General features: G+C 38.7%; 2 protein-coding genes across 3 annotated transcripts in view; one reads left to right on the top strand and one right to left on the bottom strand.

Annotated features, from left to right (window-relative positions):
• Nucleotides 1-7,558, bottom strand: part of LOC128358507 (AP-3 complex subunit beta-2) — a 48,244-nt gene extending 40,686 nt beyond the window's left edge. For both annotated transcript variants that reach the window (XM_053318819.1, XM_053318820.1), the window contains exon 1: nt 7,446-7,558. In XM_053318819.1, coding sequence (XP_053174794.1) covers nt 7,446-7,558 — 113 coding nt within the window. The remainder of the gene's footprint in view (nt 1-7,445) is intronic.
• Nucleotides 7,559-9,204: 1,646 nt separating this feature from the next.
• LOC128359088 (dynein axonemal intermediate chain 4-like) lies at nt 9,205-18,629 on the top strand. The gene is made up of 15 exons (XM_053319509.1): nt 9,205-9,351; nt 10,422-10,585; nt 13,349-13,543; nt 13,691-13,830; nt 14,370-14,513; nt 14,661-14,846; nt 14,943-15,103; nt 15,401-15,487; nt 15,630-15,784; nt 15,914-16,074; nt 16,674-16,792; nt 16,948-17,046; nt 17,834-18,060; nt 18,183-18,336; nt 18,585-18,629. The coding sequence occupies exons 1-15, from the start codon at nt 9,205-9,207 to the stop codon at nt 18,627-18,629; spliced, it is 2,184 nt and encodes a 727-aa protein (XP_053175484.1).
• The last annotated feature ends 1,445 nt before the right edge of the window (nt 18,630-20,074 follow it).

The following is a 20,074-nucleotide window of genomic DNA, read 5'->3' as shown; positions in this document are numbered from 1 at the left end:
GAGAAACCTCAGTAGCGAGTGACATCCACCCTCTCAAACTTTCTATAGTAATTTCATGCTGAAGGACATCAGCTACCTTTGAAAGAGGGAAGAAGCGGTATTTCTTTTTTTCTTTTTTCGTTCAGAGTAATAACAGAGGTATTGACATGATTGGAGAAGTGAAGAAACATTTCACATCTGCCGTGTTTCCAAGGAGACGACTGAGAGGAGGAGACATTGACTTCTGCAAACACAGATCTGCACAACAGAACGATGCCGACATTAACTCACTTGAATCAATTAATGAAAGTCGAATTCAACAACGAGTAGTTTTAAATTGATTCTGTTCAACGGATCCCACAAGACAGCCTTAAAGAATAGTGAACCCCTGGTTAAATCTACCGATTCGTGGACAGATTACAGCATAGAAACACTGAAAGGTTGTTATTCACAGAACCTGGACAATGCCTCAGAAGTTACCATAGTTTTTCATCAAATTCTGTATTGACACTTTGATCCCAAAACGGACAATGAAAGTCTACCAACAACAAACCTTACAAAGGAGGTGAAGGATTGTATTAACAGAAAAAAGTAGGCATTTAAGAATAATGACCACCTGCAACTAAAAACTGGAGTTGAACCAGAGGCGAAAAGATGCAAGGAAACGTGGTAGCAAGGCGGAAAACAGCCAGTAACCATTTAAACAGATGAACTGAATGTTTTTATAGGCTTGACAATTACGATTTCTCTGCTGAATTCGACATGGTGGCGACAGACTAGAGGTCGACGATAAATCCGTAAACAAGTTTCTTAATAAATATCAACGAGGCCACAGGTCGGCTTTTCTATTAAGAACATGTGCAGATGAATTGAGACCCGTCTGGTGCTCCATTTTCCAGACGTCGCTAGATTCTCACACTGCTCTGACCTCTGTTGTGATGAAGTGTATGGAGAAGCTCAGGGTGAGCAAACTACAGCTGGATTTCGGCCCACAGCTATAGATGCCTATCAGCTCAAATACAAACACCAGAGAGGCACTGATGATGCAACCAGCAGCGCACTTAGTTACTAAACACCTTAAGAATCTTGGGGCTTCTGCTAGATTGTAGATTTCAGTTCAGTCTCTAACACCCTGCAGCCTCACACTCCCCTGAAAACACTGCAGTAGATAAATGGTGCTATCTGCTATAAAGTGGTACCACTCATTTCCCCACCAGCATGTCAGGGTGAACAAGACCTTGTCTGAACCTCTGACCATCAGCAGGGGTGAGTTAGTTCACCAGTCCTGTTCACCCTGTACACCAATGAATACAAATGCAGCTCAAATGTTCCCTATACTGTTCGACACATCGGGTACAGTTGTATACAAGTGGTGTGACAAACTCTTCCTCACCCTCAATATTAAGAAAATAGAGGAGATGGTGTTCGACCCCGAATCCATTGCAAACCCCTCACCAGTGGTTATCCATGACCAGAACAGACACCTGGCCCCCTCTTACCTCACGGACCTGCTCTGCCCATACACTCCCTCCTGTAACCTCTGTTCATCAGATGCTAACGTCCTTTTCACCCCTCTCAGGACCAAGCACCGGACCTTTGGGGACAAAGCCTTCTCAGGTGCAATGCCCCCACTCCTCCATGACTATACTGACCTTCTCAAGACTCACCTTTTCAAATCTGCTTTTAATTTAAGTTTGTTTTGATGTTTTCTTTTACTTGTTTTAATTGTCTTTGATTCTGTAAATAGTCTTTGAGTATTGTTAAGAGTGCTCTATAAATAAAATGTATTATCATTATTATTATTATTGTTCTTATCATACACATTAACAACAAGCTGACTCGGACTGCTCAGACAACAAATGTCTGCACTGGGCTCCAACAGCGGCTACGCTTCCTTCATAGCCTGACGATCTTTGGTGTCAGACAGAAATTGTTGCTACTCTTCAACCATGTTGCAGCTGAAAGCATCCTGCAGTACGACATCTCAGTCTGGTTTGGCAACCTCAGTGTACAGCTGAAAGCGCAGATTACCCAGCTGACACAGAAAGCCATGAAAATTGAGTCAGGCAGGCAGCATCCCACACTCAAGGCAGCCTTTATAATACCATCATCAGACAGGCTCAAAATATTATTTCTGACCACCCCGAGTACCAGCTTCTCCCCCTCAGGCAGACACTCAACCACTTTAAGAACTACTTTGTCCCCACTGTCCATCAAAGCCAGAAATGGCAAACCAGCCACAGGCTAACCCCTGTAACACTATTTTTAATATTACCTGTACACATGCACACTTGTATGTACACACTATGATGACTCTATGTTGATGAGGCTGCTTTACACTTACCGCATTTGTTGACTGATGGCTGTGCATGTACTGTAAGTATTGTGTATGGGAAACAGTCTATGTATGTACCATATGTATACACTATATTATTTGTATTTTTTAATAGCTGATACTGTGTGTTTACAGAACAAATGTCCTTTAAAACAATAAAGTCTATCTTACTTATCGTATCTTATCTTATCTTAATGACAAGTGCTTTCCAAACAGCCTCAAGGCAAAAACCTCCTCCTCCAAAGGTCACAGTTCACAGCCTGAAGTTCTGCCATGTATGAGGACTGAGCTCCCTCTGCTGGTGAAAAAACAAACTGGATAAACGTCTCCAAGACTTATGTACTGATTTTTAATTGCTTTTTTATAATATCCTCTAATCCTATACAGAATACCAGTCACTTGTAGTAATAATGAAGTTTATTAGTGCTTCTTCTGGTTTTGTTTCCAGAACATTATCACCCAAATAAAAGTATATCCAATGTAAGACTCAATCACTCATGGACATTACTAAAATATAAAGGTGACAAATGCAAAGAAAATATTAACAGATCATTTTAGAATAAAGCTCAGGTTTGTGTATTGTATATCAAACAGAGTGTGATGCATCTGACGGCAGTATGACTGAACATACGGTCACTAATGAGTCATACAGTATGGATTCAGTAGCATTAGTCAGCCTGAAGCCTTCTGACTGACACAGGTAATATAAACGCTATCAGCATGAACCACACAGGGGGTTTTGTTTATTTTGTCTGATCAAACGTTTTCTCAGCACTGCATGAATGAGTGCAAACTGTGCTTGATTGACATTTTCCTTGATTTTTTCTATTGGTACATGCAATTTGGTCGACCTCACAAACATTATCTACAAAACCTATTGCCTACAAATAAGTGTCTGTAGGACCTTTAACATATTTGATTGATACATTGGCCCATGTGTGTCACCAAATTCAGCTAAACAGTATGACAAAATATATCAAACTGTACTGTACAACTATAATTATTACTATTATCACTATTATTACTACTATTACTATATTCAATCATTGACAAACACTGCGATATATTGTCTAAGCATGCAGGTTCTCCCCTGTGCTGCTCGCTCCTGTGTATCAAATACATTTTTCAGTGGGCCTTTTCCACAGAAGACATTTCTACTGTACATGTCACAGTAGGAAAAGCGCAGATGTAAATAATAAAAAACTACTGATGACTGAAGACACTTGAATAAAACCGATTAATCATTAATAGTATTAGTAACACCTTTGCCTTTCCTACTATAACAAGTCAAAATGTGTGCTGTGAAAAAAGGTTTGAGGTGTAACCCAAGATGCAAAACAACAAAAAGCCTCTCTGTAGCTCTTTTTTATTCCTCTATTATATTATATATATATATTATAAATGTATGGTGCAGAAGCTGCTCCAGTAAGTACTCAGCCAAATTAATGTCTCATATGTTATCCTAAATTGAATCAAATGGCAATAAAAACTACAAATATTACCACGATTATCAGGTTTTTTTATGTTCTAACATTCTGTGCCAGCTGTACAGTAAATTATGGATAAACTCTTTACTGCCTATAGGTTTTTTTTAAATGAGCCTCGTTCTGCTTGCCTGTACATGCCAGGGAGACATCACTGTATCCAGAACATTCCTCAGCATAGCCCCATTTACATCTACTGACTCTTTTTATAGTCCATAAGACACAGATACACACCTTTGTCTGTGTTGCTCACTCACTGTAAGTCATTTTAGAAAAGAGTACTAGCTATTTGTGAAACAGTAGAGTAATATAAAATGTTCTACAGATCAAGAACCTGTTTGGCTTTATGTCAAAGTTAACATTGATATTGACTTTGTCCTTTGGCCCCTGTAGGACAATCCTCCTGTGTGTAAAAGCAAAGATGCTCCTGAAAGAACAAATTGTTCCCGAACAGGATGCCGCACTGAGGAGTTTCTGTCCGGAGCTACAAATCGAAATCTGGATGCAGTTTGTTCATGTCAGCTTGTTGTTAGAGAATCTACATATTGCTCTTACAAATAATTTAGCAGGCTTTTTGTTTTTTTTGTTTTTTAAAGGACCAGTGTGTTAGATTTAGTGGCATTAGTGGCAGATTAGGAGTGAGACTGCAGATTGCAACTAAACAAATATCCCTTCTCTTCACTTTTAAGTGTGTTGGTGGCCGTGAAACTTGTAACTAATGTGGAAGGCCCTCCCTAGGGCTAGTCTTTGATTTGTCCATTCTGGGCTACGATAGAGACTTGACGGTGCAACATGGTGGCCTCCGCAGAAGAGGACCTGCTCCCTCTGCATATATAAAGGACTCATTCCAAGGTAATGAAAAAGACAATGATTATTTATTTGCTACCTCTTTGTCAGTATATTAGCTGTCCTCTTGCTTTGAAATTTCACTCATCAGCGTTAACTGCCTTATTAGATGACGTCTTTAACAGCTGCAAATGCTGCTTACTGGACCTGAATCTAACAAAACCCACATTTGTAGCAGAGCTGTAGCTTCTCAAACTTAAAGACCCTGAGGTCATGGCTGCATTTTTACCTAGAAATATGGCAATATTTGGTGACTTGCATTTCACTAGGTTGAACATGTTTGAACAGTTAGTGGGTTTAGGAGCTAGAGTGAATAATCTGGATTGCATCAGAAGCATAATAACATCTCATTTAAATGATGTCACAATGATTGTTTGGCTTTTTTTAACTCTTATGTGCTCTTTCTTTCTGTTTTAAAGTGTACACACCATGTGCAGTATACTCAGAATAAAGAATGATACAATTCAACTCTAGAGGGAGTTTAAAAATAAAGAATTAAATAAATAAACCTCTGGTGTCATCTGGGTTATTTGGTCTTTTCCTTAGAGACTACATTTTTATTTCAAACAGAAAGTCCCTGTTACAAACTGGTGGTGTTGAGTTTGAAACAACATGGCATTTACCAGATAGGGAGGGTCTAATGAAAAGATGTTGCATTATGGGAAGTGTAGGACGCAGTGTTTTTGAATCATGACCCATTGTGAGGAACTAAAAGTCAGGACATCTTTACCTCTGCTGCATTGAACCACTATTGTTAAAAAATTAGTTTCTCACAAGTCCTTAAACTTAATAGAAGTACTACAGTCACAATTTCTCAAGCCTGATTTAAAATAATACTCATGACTACATGTTTAATACATTAAAAGAAACTCTGGAAGATACCCATTTGATTTAGTCTAACTCCAATTGGCTTTGTTTTATTTATTATTAGCTTGAGCTTGCTTTTACACAGAACTGTGGATCTTTATACGACCGTTGTGAACAGTACGGACAAATACAGCGATTAATTACTGTTTCAAAGTACACATGGTAACTTAAGCTTTGTTTTAAGACAGACTTGAAAAAATGTTAACCTATCTTTTTGTGTAAAGCACTGAAATACACTTCAAGTATGAAATTATTATGATTCTGATTATTATGTGTAGGAAGAAATATTCATATCCTTTACTTAAGTAAAAACGCTAATACAGCAATGTACTAGGGCTGGGCAATTAATCGAAAAAAATAATCGAAACCGACATTTAGAAACTCTAATCGACTTAATCTTGCTCATGTACATTAATCTTAGGTTGCATGTGTTGAAAGAATTTGAAAACTTGTCTCCAGTGATCATTTTAAACCAAACCATGATCTTTACATAGTTCTGATCAAGTAAACTAGACATTAACCACAGCGTCACACCTTACAACATCATTATTTTCACTCCCTAAAGACTCATGTGTGAAAATATCACAAAATATGGTGTGAGGGAAGCAGTGTGAAATATAAAACAAAAGAAACTGTGAAAATACATAATTGTTCATCAAGGGTGGAGATAATTTTCATTAATCGTAATCAAGGTTAAAAGTTCAATTAATCGTGATTTTGATTTTTGCCATAATTGCCCAGCCCTACAATGTACAAAACATTAGATTACAAGCTGAACAATCCAACTTAACTAAAAGTACATAAACAGAAAAATGTAGTTAAAGTATTGCAGTAAAAGTACTGGTTTAAGCCCTTTGAATGATATATTATTATACTGTATATGACTTCATTAGATTATTAGTACTGAAGCATCAGTGTTAGAGCAGCATGTTACTGTTGTAGCAGCTGGAGGTGGAGCTAGTTTACACTACTTTATATACAGTTAGCTAGTTTAGTCCAGTGGTTCCCAATATAGGGCCACCAGATAACAACTCATACTCATAGATGAACATAGACATCTGAAATATGACCCCGACTACACACTGCTTTTTGTAAGACATCAAAAGCCAAAAAGGTTTCATCTTTAACAACGTGTTGTACTTTAAAAGCTTGTTATATTATCCATTGTGTCAAATCTTCATTTGAAAAGTAACTAAAGCTGTCAAATAAATGTATTGGAGTAGAAAGTACATATTCCCCTCTGAAATGTAGTGGAGTGGAAGTATAAAGTAGGACCAAATGGAAATACTCAAGTAAAGTACAAGTACCACGAAATTCTACGTAAGTACAGCTAAGTACCTTGTTCCTTTCCACCACTGGTCATTTCAACCATACATACTATTACTGATATATTTCAGGTATTTTAAATCAGGTCCATGTGTGTCTGAGCTGCTCACTGAGCTGCTGCTGCTGCTGCTGCTCTGCGCGCTGTCCAGCAGGGGTGGTGCTGAAAAGCTGGAGCTGAGGCCTGCCATCCCCTCTGCCAGGCCTTTCACATTTCACCTCACACAAATAGAACATAAATGCAGCCAATATCAACACCCTAACCTCTCTGCTTTAAACACAGACCTCTGAAAACACCTTTAAATCCTCAGTTAACACCAGCACCGGGCCGTCATTAGACACTACACGACCTGCTTGAGTAATCAAATCACGGCGAGAGAAAAGAAAGGCAGACACCGATTTCCCATCCCGGGCCTAATAACAAACAAAGTTCAGACTGTAGAAGGGTGTTTACGTTGTTTTTAACATGTAAATACACTTAATATACATTTCAATTGACAGGAAACTGCATCCACTGTGCACCTCCCCCTCCTTAAGTTGCCCCGGTGCATCCCCACAATATGTCAAATAAAAGGCGTCAGCTGCACCGAGGCAGGTGGCTCAGTCTGTACCTTTTGTAGTCGGAGGAGAAGATCCCTCCGCTTGCAGGGTCGTGACCATATTCAGGCTCTCCGACGCTGGAGGAGCCCCCTTTCTCGTCGTTGAAAGCAGAGCGGTCGGACATTGCCGTGGCTTTTCTGTGTTTTTCTTTTTTCTCTCTCTTATTCTCTCTCCCCCCCCTCTCACAGAACAGCGATGGAGATTTAGTGCAGAAGGCAGCAGGATGTAGAGCTCTTAAAGGCGCACAGACACCGAGGGGGAGGGATGATGCTCCGGTCACGTGATTCCCCATCATGACCCCCATCTACCTGATCTCCAATGCTTTTAGTTTTTACCTTCAATTTAAACACAAAATATTGTATGTAATCAATGTGGGGGAGTAATTACATGTAAATGAATTAGGTAATTTAATTATAAAATAAATGTAACTGTAATCTGTTAGTTACTTATGAAAATGTTAATGATTACAAAGGTTACATCTGAAGTCAGACCTTTAAGATTTTGCTCAGGAGGGTTTTTTCCTCATTTTTATAAATATTTACATGTTACTGAATACACATATTGCTGTTTTTAATTCTTTGAAAACAATAGACTTTTTTACTTTAAAAACATAAATCATGACATGAGCTTAAATGGTGTCACAGTACCAGTAAAGCCCATACCAGACTTTTGACTTTTTTTTCACAAAATAACTTTATTTTATATTATATAGGGTAACTTTATACAGGTTAACTTTATTGATCCCCCTAGGGGGGAATTCTAAATTTAAATAACAGTATTTCCAAGTAAAAATAAAATAAGATAAAAATTAAACATTTAATTAAATAAACAATTAAACCATCTCAAAACCATCTCAAAGTACTATATACAATAAAAATACAAAACATTAGTGTGGGTGGAAGGTATTGGGAGCTGTAATTGAAATAGTTACATTATACATTTGAAATAGGGTAACTAGCCTACTATCTGTCACCTATTACATTTCCAAAGTAACCTTCCCAACCCTACTGTAGCCTATGTGTAATGCATGTCAGAAGATTTTTTGATTTTGGACATTTTATGAAAAAAAATCTGACACATTTGAAAAGTCTGACACTGGCTTAATTGGTACTGTGACACCATTTAAGCCACTGTGTGTTAAAACTGTAATATAATTGCACATTGTTTTCTCAGTAACTGTAACAGATTACAGTTACATTTATTTTGTAATTAGGCTACGCCGTTACTTGTAACCATAGTTACTCTAACATTGCTTATTATCCATGAGACCAAACAACACATTCCTCCAAACTAAATTACAACTTTTACCAATATTTTCAACAATAAAATCACAAAGGTTTTGTAAGAATATCTTCACAAATGGGAAATAAAATTATATAAATAGGCTATAAATATAAAATAAAAATAAAATAATGGAATATTTTTAACTTTTCGATTGTCTCCCAGAACCGGGTCATCGCGTTGCCACGACAATTCGCGTTGCCATGACAACTTAGAGTAACGATTGATCAGCGCCGATAAGAGATAACTATACTCAGCTTTAGCTAGCTAGTAGATACATACTTTCATCGGTGTGGGAAGACCATAAAAATGTGCAGCCATCATAAAGAAGCGAAGAAAGGCAGCTCGGTGCTTAACTCGTAAGTTTACACAGATTCATTAATGACAACATTGCAATAAATAAAGTTAACATAGCAGTAAGTTGTGTGTCTATATGCTAACTCACCTGTTGTTTTGTTGTCTCCTGTTAATGTCAGATCATCTCGATTAATGAAGAGTTCAGTGCATCGAGCCAGCCACAGCTCACGACATGTATGGAGCTTCTCAGGTTCACAAAGCAAAAGAAACTCCAACCAGGCTAGAGACAGCAACATTAAGGAAAAGGGCGACAACCAAGAACCCAAGAAAACAGCAAGGGTAATTTTTAAATACAGTAAATTATTCAGGGTTCCCACGGTCATGAAATTACTGGAAAAGAAAGAAAAACTGTTTTCCAGGCCTGGAAATGGTTTCGGATTAGGTGAATGTTTTGGAAAAGTTTTGAATGAGTGATGGCCCGATCTGATGTGAAAGATACTTGGACCTCCCACTTTTACCATGCCAAAAATAGATTAATTTAATATGAATACACTCATCACCAATTTCTATATTTAGCTTTTTAATATCTTGTAATTTGTGATCTGGGGCCAAACGCTTGCTCTGGGATGAAATTGCAAAAGGCATCCATCATAATTGAAGAATGAAGGAGGATTAATAATATGCAAATAAAACAAAACACTTCAAATGTATAATAACTAAAATGTTGGTCACATGATTAATAAGTAATGGGGAAAGATACTAGGTGACTAAAAACGTTTTATAATTCAGTAATTAATTTCTGTTTAGTGTTTTATTGGTTGTCTTTATAATTTATTAAATTTGTTCAATTCTTCCCAAAAGCCATTTATATGAGGGTAAGACTTTCTTGGTCTGTATATCTAGGCTATAATTTATCCATCAGGAGTATAATATTAACAACAAAATATAGGAGTGAAAATAAATAAATAAATGAATTCAAATTTTGCAATAATGTCTCTCCCCAAATTTGCAGAATAAGCCAAGTCAGTTTTGTTTATATAGTGCCAAATCACAGCAGAGGTTATCTCAGGGCCCTTTTCACATAAAGCAGGTACAGACCATCCCTCAACATTCCCCAATGAGCAAGCACTTGGCGACAGCAGCAAGGAAAACCTCCCCTTTAATGGGAAGAAACCTCAAGCAGAACTGGGTGGCGGGTGGGCGGCCATCTGCCTGGACCGGTTGGGTCCAGAGAGAAATATGGAGAAAGAGACACAGAAAAGCACAACAACAATAATGACAACGATAATAATAATAGAAATATGTCTAATAATAGTATCAGACGTGGGTGTCAAGCAGGACCACAGCAGCACGATAGAGTCCACAGTCTCAATAAATTGATTCTGGCTCTGGTTTTTCCCTCCTTGCAGGTGTTGGATGACGATGGCAGTGACGTCACTCCTCCGACTCTGTACCATGCAGAGCCAGATGACACAAATCCCAACCCAGGCAGGTTCTTTCTGGATGAAATATTTTCCAGCACGGGATCAGACCACTTGAAATCCATGTCAAGCTTCTCTGTAGCGTCTCACAGGTGACTGGTAAAAAATGTACACACACACACACCAGCTGATTTGATGATCACACAGCAGGTTTAGAAGCTGATCTGACACAGGATGAGTGGAGAGTTTGCATCCTGTTTGTCATGGCACAACCTGACTGTCGTGGAAACTTAACGCAAAGATGAAATAACACACAAAACACTACTGGATTAAAGATTAAACAAATTGAATTGTACAATAAGGAGACAGCATACACACAAAGTAACATCAGCTCATCTGAACAAAAAAAAAAAAAAATACAGCTAGAGATATATGCATATTTATTACACAAAAGTCATGTCACACAAGGGTCACACATCCCCCTGGACACAAGAAAGTGGAGTCTTGAACCATAAATGATCAACTAACACTTAAACATGTCCTACCCTTCCCAATATTCTAAACCTTTACTTTATCTTAACACAGGTTAAGAACCTGATCACCACCAGACCCCTTAAAGTAGTTAACATGAACATTCCTCAGGATACACAGGCCTATAGGATCAAAGCAGTGGTCATATATCAGACATGAAAATCGCTCACCTTTCGGCGAAATTCGCCGTTTTGAAACCAAAATAGATGACCTACGTGAATCATGCAGATCCGATGACAATTTTTTTTTTTGGGGGGGGTCAAGTGGCAAGTGATTGTGATTTGGTATACGGGAGCCTTGAATTGGGAAGAGAAAAAAAAAGAAGAAGAAAAAATACCCAGAGGCCTCCGTCACTTGGTGTTTTTTTTGGAGACATGTGCTGCCTCATCCTAAGCGTATGTCGTATGAAACAGTCACTTGTCCCACAGATGCACGCGTGAGTCAGGAAATGACGTAAAAGGGACCGTATATGGTTTGTTCCGCGTGTATTACGTTACATGGACATATTGAGGAAAGTATTCCGGTTAGAACGAAACAGATTTCATATTTCACAAGAATGGATACTTGGCGAGCTGCACATAAAGTCCTGAGTCATAAGATGATCGTTGTGGATAAAGGGAAGACTTTGAAGGTATGTAGCATTATAGCTGTTAGCTTACTTTAGCTGAGTGGCTAGCCGAGCTAACCGCTAATACTATTACGGCTGTGAGCAACCATATAATTCGTGAGTGGTCTTGAATGAATCAGGAGAAAGCTTTCCAACAATGTACGGCATGAATATACATGTTTAAGGGTTGGTGTTTAAAACATTCAGAAGAACTTGTGGCTACCTCCCAACCTCCGGTCGGTCCCGTAGGCGGAACAGCGTGTTTTACGTGTCTGCAGTTCCGGTTCTTCATGTTGGCTGAAACAGACAAGTCACCCTCAAACATGCTGAAAACCATATTGAAGTTTGGCCTGCAGTTAGTCTTCCCTAATGTTTATGTGGCTTTGAGGTTGTTCCTCACGTTACCGGTGACAAACTGTGACGGGGTGCGCTCATTTTCTCATTTGGGGAGAATCAAAAATGAGCCTGAAGTCCTTTTATCATTACTGGCAACAGAGTCTGAACCTGTCAGAGACCTGGACTTTAGAGATGTTGTGGAGGAGTTTGCTAGGAAAAAGGTCATTGCATAAGGGAACTACTCTTGTGTGTGTGTGTGTGTGTGTGTGTGTGTGTGTGTGTGTTGTTAATGTGCATTGTGTTTTTTTTATGACTCTGAAAACATTTGTTGTTGGGATGTTTGATATTGTGGAGATTCTATAAACAGGTTGTTTGCTATTCTTTGAAGTGTTTCTGCATATCTGAGTGTAGACTGTTTTGATAATACACACACACACATACACATACACTGCATGTGCTGAGAGTCTTGTGTTGAATTTGTCAGTGTGAATCCTGTGCAAGTACAGGAGTTTCCAACAACTACTACATCCACACTTGTGCACTAGTAAACTAGTTGTATGTTGTGTTGGTGTTGGTGTTCAATTTACATTGAACATGTTTCTTTTAATCTTTGCACTTTCATCAAACTGTACTGTCCTCCGTCCATCCGTCTTCTGCCGCTTATACGGGGTCGGGTTGTAGTTCTGCTTGCATTTCCTCTCAAAATGCAGATTGATGCTTTCAAGCCCTAACCTCCCTAGAGGGGTCGTATCCTTCTCACCTTTTTCACCCATGACCCGTTTTCATGTCTGTATATCCAGTCAGAACTTGCACCTTACTTAACATGGACCAAGGAAAGGAAGTAGCAATAAACTTCTTAACAATAGCAAAAAGCACATTTCACGAGACACAGTTAATCATACATTAAAATGTATGATTACTTTTATGAAGAAATCAGCATCTCAGTGGTCATATCTATCATTTATTTAGTCCTGTTTTTATCTGTTACACATTCTATTTATTATATACAGTATAATCTCTGCATCTGGTTGTTTATTTTGTGCCTTTGTAGCTGTAGCAGATCTAATCTAAGCACATGTCTGAACACTAAAAATGTACCATGACTGTTTTGCAGCTCGTTTTTTGGGAGCAGCAGACTGTCCAGCCATTCTACCAAAGCCTCACTGACCAAGGACACTGAGGATAGCGGTCCCAAAGTGGAAGTGCCAGTCCATGCACCAGCTCCATGTGGTCACTATTTATTTGTTTGATTTCTTAAAAATGTCACTGTTTTTGTATTAATCTTTCATCTTGGTGACTAGCATATTCTTCACCATGTATTTGACACGTCATTGGCAATATGGCGTTACAATGTTACATGCAAAACAATATCATCATATATACAGTAGCATAATATAATTAGAGTATGCCTACAAGATAAAATGATGCATTATTGTAGTAGATTTTCTTTTTGTGTCATTATATTTTGTTCTCTGCCAGAAGTAAAGAGAAAAAAAGACAAAGACAAAGAACATCTAACAGAAGAAATGCTGGATGAGATGGTGCAGATCTGCCTCTCTGAGACGGACACCATTTCACTGCTGGATATGCCCAATAATTTGGTGTCAGAGGATGCGGATAATGCAGATATTCTTAAGTGAGTAAATGACTGGTTGTCTTAGATATAATGCAAGATTTAAAGTGTGTAACAAGGATAGGAAGTCATATGTCTTTATAGTAAATCACTTGTAGTGCTCTTCTTTAGTTGAAACAAGCTGTTGATATTTTCACCTTGTTCTTACAGGAAGAGCAACATTGATTATGTTGAGCTCTGCAAGAACAGAATGGGCAATGATAAGTATGTAAGGCGATCAATGCAGACGTTCAATGGAGCACCGAAACACAAAGCGATCCAGAGTGACAAGATTGTCATGGTGGATGCAGGTCCGGATTAATTATTTTGTTTAGTTTACTCAAAACTTAAGCTACTAATTTTATTCATTCCCACTTCACAATCCCATCAGGGGCCTCTCAGTTTTAACAGATATCACAAAACTTTCCAATTTTGGGACAAAGAGTCTTACACTACTTAGAATGTAACGTATTCATTCAGTCAACAATAATTAAACACGTGAACTTGGCAGTAAGGCACCAGTTCAAACAATAGCATTTAATGTCAAGTCCAAAGTTTAACCTCTAAAGATAACATTAAAGTTTACTTTCTGCAGCTCTTAGCTGAGCTGATTGGGTGGTTTCAGTGAAAATAAAAACCTCAATAATAAATATTGAAAATACTTGAGTGAGATTAAATAACAATAACAAAGAAAAATACATTTATTAATACAAAACTAAAATCAGTTGTTAATTCAGATTGCTGCATTTGGCTTTCCAGCATCAGGTACTTGAATTACAGTCCATCACTTTCTGTCGAGATGAGAATCAGTACATTGATGAATGCTGTAAAATGTTTCTCATGTTCGCAGGCATTATGGCTACTGTCTGGGATATCTACGACTCTTTTTCTAAACAAAGTACAACCGTTGAAACTGGGAAGATTGACTTTCCAGAGAGCACTGTGAAGACGAGCAAATGTCCAGAAAGCAGCAGCAGCAGCACAGTCGGCACAGGTAACAGTGCTCAGATAGTGGTACTTGGGGCTGGAGAGGATTAAAATAATGTGTCTGTTTTGAAGCCATTTATAGTAGTGGATCTCAATCAACAATATTAATTCGGAACATTTTAGTATGTGTTACTGTTCTTGTATTCGTCCTCAGGCAGTACCAGTAGCTCCATGTTAGAAATGGAGATGTGCGGGACCGGTTTAAATGCAGAGCCCGACCCACTGGAGATCATGTTGTCCGAGCCGTTCCAGCACAGCTTATTAGTAATGGAGCGGAGCATCCTGGCAAACGTCTTTCAACCCAGACTGGCTGCTTTTAGACAGCTGCCCGTTCTTACAGGTAAAGTCAAGTTATCACTGCTTTCATTCTGTCAATTGCAATGTGTAATATACTTTTTGCAGAGTACATTATATTAATGTGTTTATTGTTTATAAGACCCTGACTACACAGTGGAGCCTGAGCCTGAGGCCGAGGAGCAGGACGAGGAGGATGAGGAGAGCTCTCCAACTCCAGCTCTGGAACATCTCTGGGTTTTTAGCTGTGAGCTCACCAAAGGACGCAACATTACCAGCATGGCCTGGAACAAGGAGAACCCGGTAACACCGTCAAACAGCAGGGTGTAACAATGTTTTAAATCTTGGGAAAAGAGAGTACAGCCATCGGATTCTGTATTGGCAGGTATCCTGAGTTGAAGTATAAGTACTGACATTGAGAGAAAGTATTATACAGGAAGTATTTGTGCAGGATTTTATGTTAAGATGTGGACACCACAGAAATTTACCTTTTTATGGTTCTATTATTACTTGTCTTAAAAACTTAAATTTAGTGTTTCTATTTAAATCAGATGTCTCATATTTGACTTAAACATATTTGCGCTCTGTTCTCTCTGTAAGGACTTACTGGCCGTGGGCTATGGTGACTTTGACTCCAGTACTCAGAAACGTGGCCTGATCTGCTGCTGGTCTCTCAAAAACCTTACAGTAACTTTCTTGCCTTACATTTTCTTTTATTCATCATCTTCCAATGCTAATTAGTATACACCAAATTGTATGGTTTTAAGACATATTTTGAATGGTAGGGAGTGACAGTGATTCTAAATGTTGTAATGTGTCCTCTGTGCAGTGGCCGGAGCGTGTTTTCCACTGTCACAGTAGTGTCACATCTCTGGATTTCTCAGCCAACAACCCGGACCAGCTGGCAGTGGGGATGTATGATGGTACCGTAGCCATCTACAGCGTCCACTGTCAAGAAAACAAGGCATGTGTCGCCACCAGCAGGTGAGGGCTTGTGTGTGTCTGTGCATTGTTGAACATGGAAATTAACCTATATTACATTACACATTGAATAAAATAGGTACTATTACACCAAACCTCTTTTCTGTTTTCTGAATATTTTTCTTTTTATAGTGAGTGTCCCAAAAAGCACATGCATCCAGTGTGGCAGGTCAACTGGACTAAACAAGAGATGAGATTATCAGGGGAGGACAGAGTAGAATCTCTCGTCTCTGTGTCAGCAGATGGCAGGATTACCAAGTGGCTCCTCCACAGCAATGGCCTCGACTGCATAGGTACTGTTGTCAGCGACAGACTAGGGTTTCAACAGTGTAATTACAGTTTTACACACATAATGATTAAGACTGTACAGTAAACATAGATTAACAAGTAAACAGCTGTTTAGTATTGTAACCAATTGACACGACTGTTATGAAAATATACTGGAAACATAATGATTTGACATTTTTTTTATTAGATTTTTTTTTTTTTTTTTTTTTTAAAGATTTTGTTGGCATAGACGCCTTTATTAATCAGTAGATTGACAGGAAACATGGGAGAGAGAGGGGGTGACATGCAGCAAAGGACCTCTGATCGGGATTCGAACCAGGGTCGGCTGCGTATATGGCATGCGCTCTAACCACTTGACCACCTGCGCGCTTTATTAGATATTTTATCAGCACGTCATGCATGGATGAGCTTTGAATTTAAAAGATCATCATTTTTGCCATTTGGAACAAAATTACACTAAATTTAGGTATTTTTAGTAGTTAATATAAATGAGATTTACTTTAAGAATTCTTTCAAATGAGGTCTAACAATAGCATTGCAGTGATTTAACGCAGTAATAATCAGAGTCATAATTGTATCCTATCTAAAACATGCGTGTTCTTAGACCTGATGAAGCTGAAAAGGACTCAAGACAAGAAGAAGAAAGCTGCAGCGGGCAAGAAGAAGGCAAACAGCGTGTTGTCAGCGATGACTCCTGGTCTGTGTGTCGACTTCCATCCAACAGTAAGTTGTTTTTCTTTCATCCAGGAAGTTAATAGTCATAGGGACAATCTAAATTCATTTTGATTAACTTTTCTTCATGGTTTGTGTTTCTCTAACTGTCAAATTACTTCAGTTTAATTCTCATATGTCTGTCCTGGATTTCATTGAACCTACAGGACTCCAGCTTCTATTTGGCGGGCACATGGGAGGGCCTCATCCATAAGTGCTCTTTTTCCAACAGTCAGCATTTCCTGGACACTTATCGGAAGCACTTTGTAAGTCTTTCTGGTTAAAAACTTTGACTCAATGTAAACGATCAGTCTCACTCACTAGTCTTGAACACAAATCACACAAAACTTGCTCAAGGAAGTTTGAGTTATTATACCAGAAATATATTACATGTTTGTAGTATAATCAGTGTTTCCTTGGCTATAAAGCAGTGAAGTCTGATCATTTATTGTACTAACTTCAGATGTTACAAAAATGGGTAATGACCTTAGAGCCATATACCGTGTGTTGACTTCAGTGATACTACTGCCCTTTGATTTACAGCCATTTGATTTTTTGTTAAAATTGGAAAATGTTTAAAGTATATTGAGTATTGAGGGGGAAATATTTGTATTCGCCAAGTCATTCTGTGGTTAGTTTCTATCTTGGGAACAGAAGGTCATGACCTGTCTCCTTCAGAGCGGTTCATCTTTCTGTCTCCCATGGTAACCGAGGTTCAGGTGGAAATATGATGTGCTCTGTGCAGATGTCAGGCTGGACTCCTCGAGGCTATAGCAAGAAACCTTTGTAAAGACTTCAGTAAATGTTAGTCAGCATAGTGTCTTCTTTACAGTTCAATAACCAATAGAAGCATAGATGTGTGAAGAAATTCCTTATTTTGAGGTAGTAACGGCAAAGACTTGGTGAAGGCTTTAAATATACTGTAGAACTGAGTGGCATAACACAGTGTTTTCACTTTTAGTGTACCTCTGTTCTCCTCGATTGAGCTTCAGTAAATGTCTTTGACAAGTATTGCAGTATATTCACTCCATGTCACCTTTTGCTGGCTCTCAGTGTCCTGTGAACCGCATTGAATGGTCTCCATTCTGTCCTGGTGTGTTCCTGAGCTGCTCATCAGACTGGACCATCCAGCTGTGGAAGCAGGACTGCTTTACCCCCGTGTTGGGCTTCACCTCCACCCAGAGGGCAGTGTACACTGTCAGATGGTCCCCAAACTGGCCCACAGTGTTTGCTTCCATTAATGGACAACAGGTGGAGATCTGGGACCTGAACTCAAGCATGTAAGTCAAAGTTAGAGGTGTCTGTTCTGAGTTCATTTACTCTCAATCTTTCTTTCTCACTGATTTAAACATGAGCCAGAAATAACTGTGTGTCCAACATATACACACACCTCTACTTTTAGCGTGGACTCAGTCATTGTGCACCATGCTGCACCTGGTGTGAATATGACCTCGCTGCTGTTTGCCAGAGGGACAGACTGCGTCTTGGTTGGGGACAGTGATGGACAAGTGACTTTCTACGGAATCAAAAACTTAAATATGGGAGAGGGCAAGCAGGTAAAACTGAGGAGGCCTGCTGTACATGGTTAGGCAGGTGGACAAATGTCAATGAGATAGTTACACATTCAGCCCAACGATTAAAATACAGAAGTACACAATCTATTTATTTATGCATTCATTTTATTTATTTCTCATGTATTTATTGTGTAATTAGCAAATCAAACAAGTAGCTGCAGGCAGGTTATAATTTACATCGGTCTTGACATTTACACCAGTTAAACTGTCCTTCTTGCTCTTTCTTTCAGGTCGACAGTTTGGAAGACATCATTCGCTCTGCAATATCCAGGTAGCTTCAGAGGTCAAAGTCTGCAGTGTAAAACTTATCTATTTGCCTCTCGTCACAGCAGTATGCAGTTAATTTAATTATTGCCAGTTGTTGAAAAGTCTTGAAGTGTATGGAATAAATATTTAACTCAGTGTTTCATGCAGTGTAGTTTTATATCTTTTATAAAACAAAATACAGTAGATGAAAACAAAAACAAAAAACAATCACTGTACAACAAAAACTCATGGAAAGCAGTTTAAAAAAGAAAAGAGATGACGGCATGTAATTTCTACTAACTTTAAAAAATTGAAAGGTCTGTATGAGAGGGTTTTGGGTTTTTTTTGCATGGATGCATTACTGACTGTCAACCTAACCAGTAAATAAGTCAGTGACAGTGTGAGCAGGACTCAAGAATGCGTCAGCTAACACAGTTATTCTGGATGACAGTGCTTTCTTTCATTCACACACTGACTCAAACAAATTGCATCACGCTCCCGAGACCAGCTGGTATGTCTATAAATGACAAACACTCACAATGTATGAAGTTGTGGAGACTTGTCCTCACATTCCACTGCAAAGAGATTCAGAAAGGAGAATTTGAATGCAAGATAACACGTCTAATAGTGAAACTCGTGTCCCTCTCATATACAACAACTTCCTGATTTCAGTAAGTGGTTTCCAACTTGGGGGGTCTAGACCACAGCTGTGGGCCGTAAGATAAGTCTTATGGGTCACTGAATGATAAAAAAAAAAATTCTGCCACCAATTTTTTTTTCAGACTGTAGTTAATGCAGTAGTTAGCACACTTTTTAACCATGTCACCCCTTCATATGATTTTTTTTAGTCAACGCTGTCCCCACTCAACCCTAATAACCCCTATTTTCCCCATTTCCTGTCTTTATGCTAAGCTAAGCTCATATTCTCCATGTAGACATGAGAGTGAAATAAATCTCACCTACTGTAACTCCACAGATTTTACACATCAAAGCTTTTACCACTGCATATGTGAAAAAAGCAGTGTCAAGAAACCTTTAGTGGTGTCAGAAGAAGCAATGTAGTAGTAATGTCATTAAAGTTAATATCAGTTGGAGCTGAAGATTACAAGTATAATAATATTAAAAACTCTGGGGATATGTTGTTTAAGTAAGCTTGAGGCTAGCAGCTCGCAGTTATACAATACTAAATATCACTAGTATAACAGAGCCAAATCTGTGGTTGAGCTACCAGTGGGGAAGTTGCATCGTGGGTAATGTAGCCTCCAGAGTTTGACCAAACGCTGAGGAAGACCAGCAGTTTCAGCTTTCAAATGTAAAAACGGGTCTGATTTGACCCTGAACAGTATGTGAGGGTTAATACATCCATGGGTTTGACAAGGAAGAATAATGTGTGGAATAAAAATGTTGTTCTAATAGTGTTACAGCAGTGTAATACTAATACTCTGCTGTCCTCTTTTAACTGAGGATAATGTTT

This window comes from Scomber japonicus, chromosome 5 (genome assembly GCF_027409825.1).
Source record: "Scomber japonicus isolate fScoJap1 chromosome 5, fScoJap1.pri, whole genome shotgun sequence".
NCBI lineage: Eukaryota > Metazoa > Chordata > Actinopteri > Scombriformes > Scombridae > Scomber > Scomber japonicus.
Note: the sequence above shows the minus strand (reverse complement) of the source record. Positions and strands in the feature narration are given on the sequence as shown.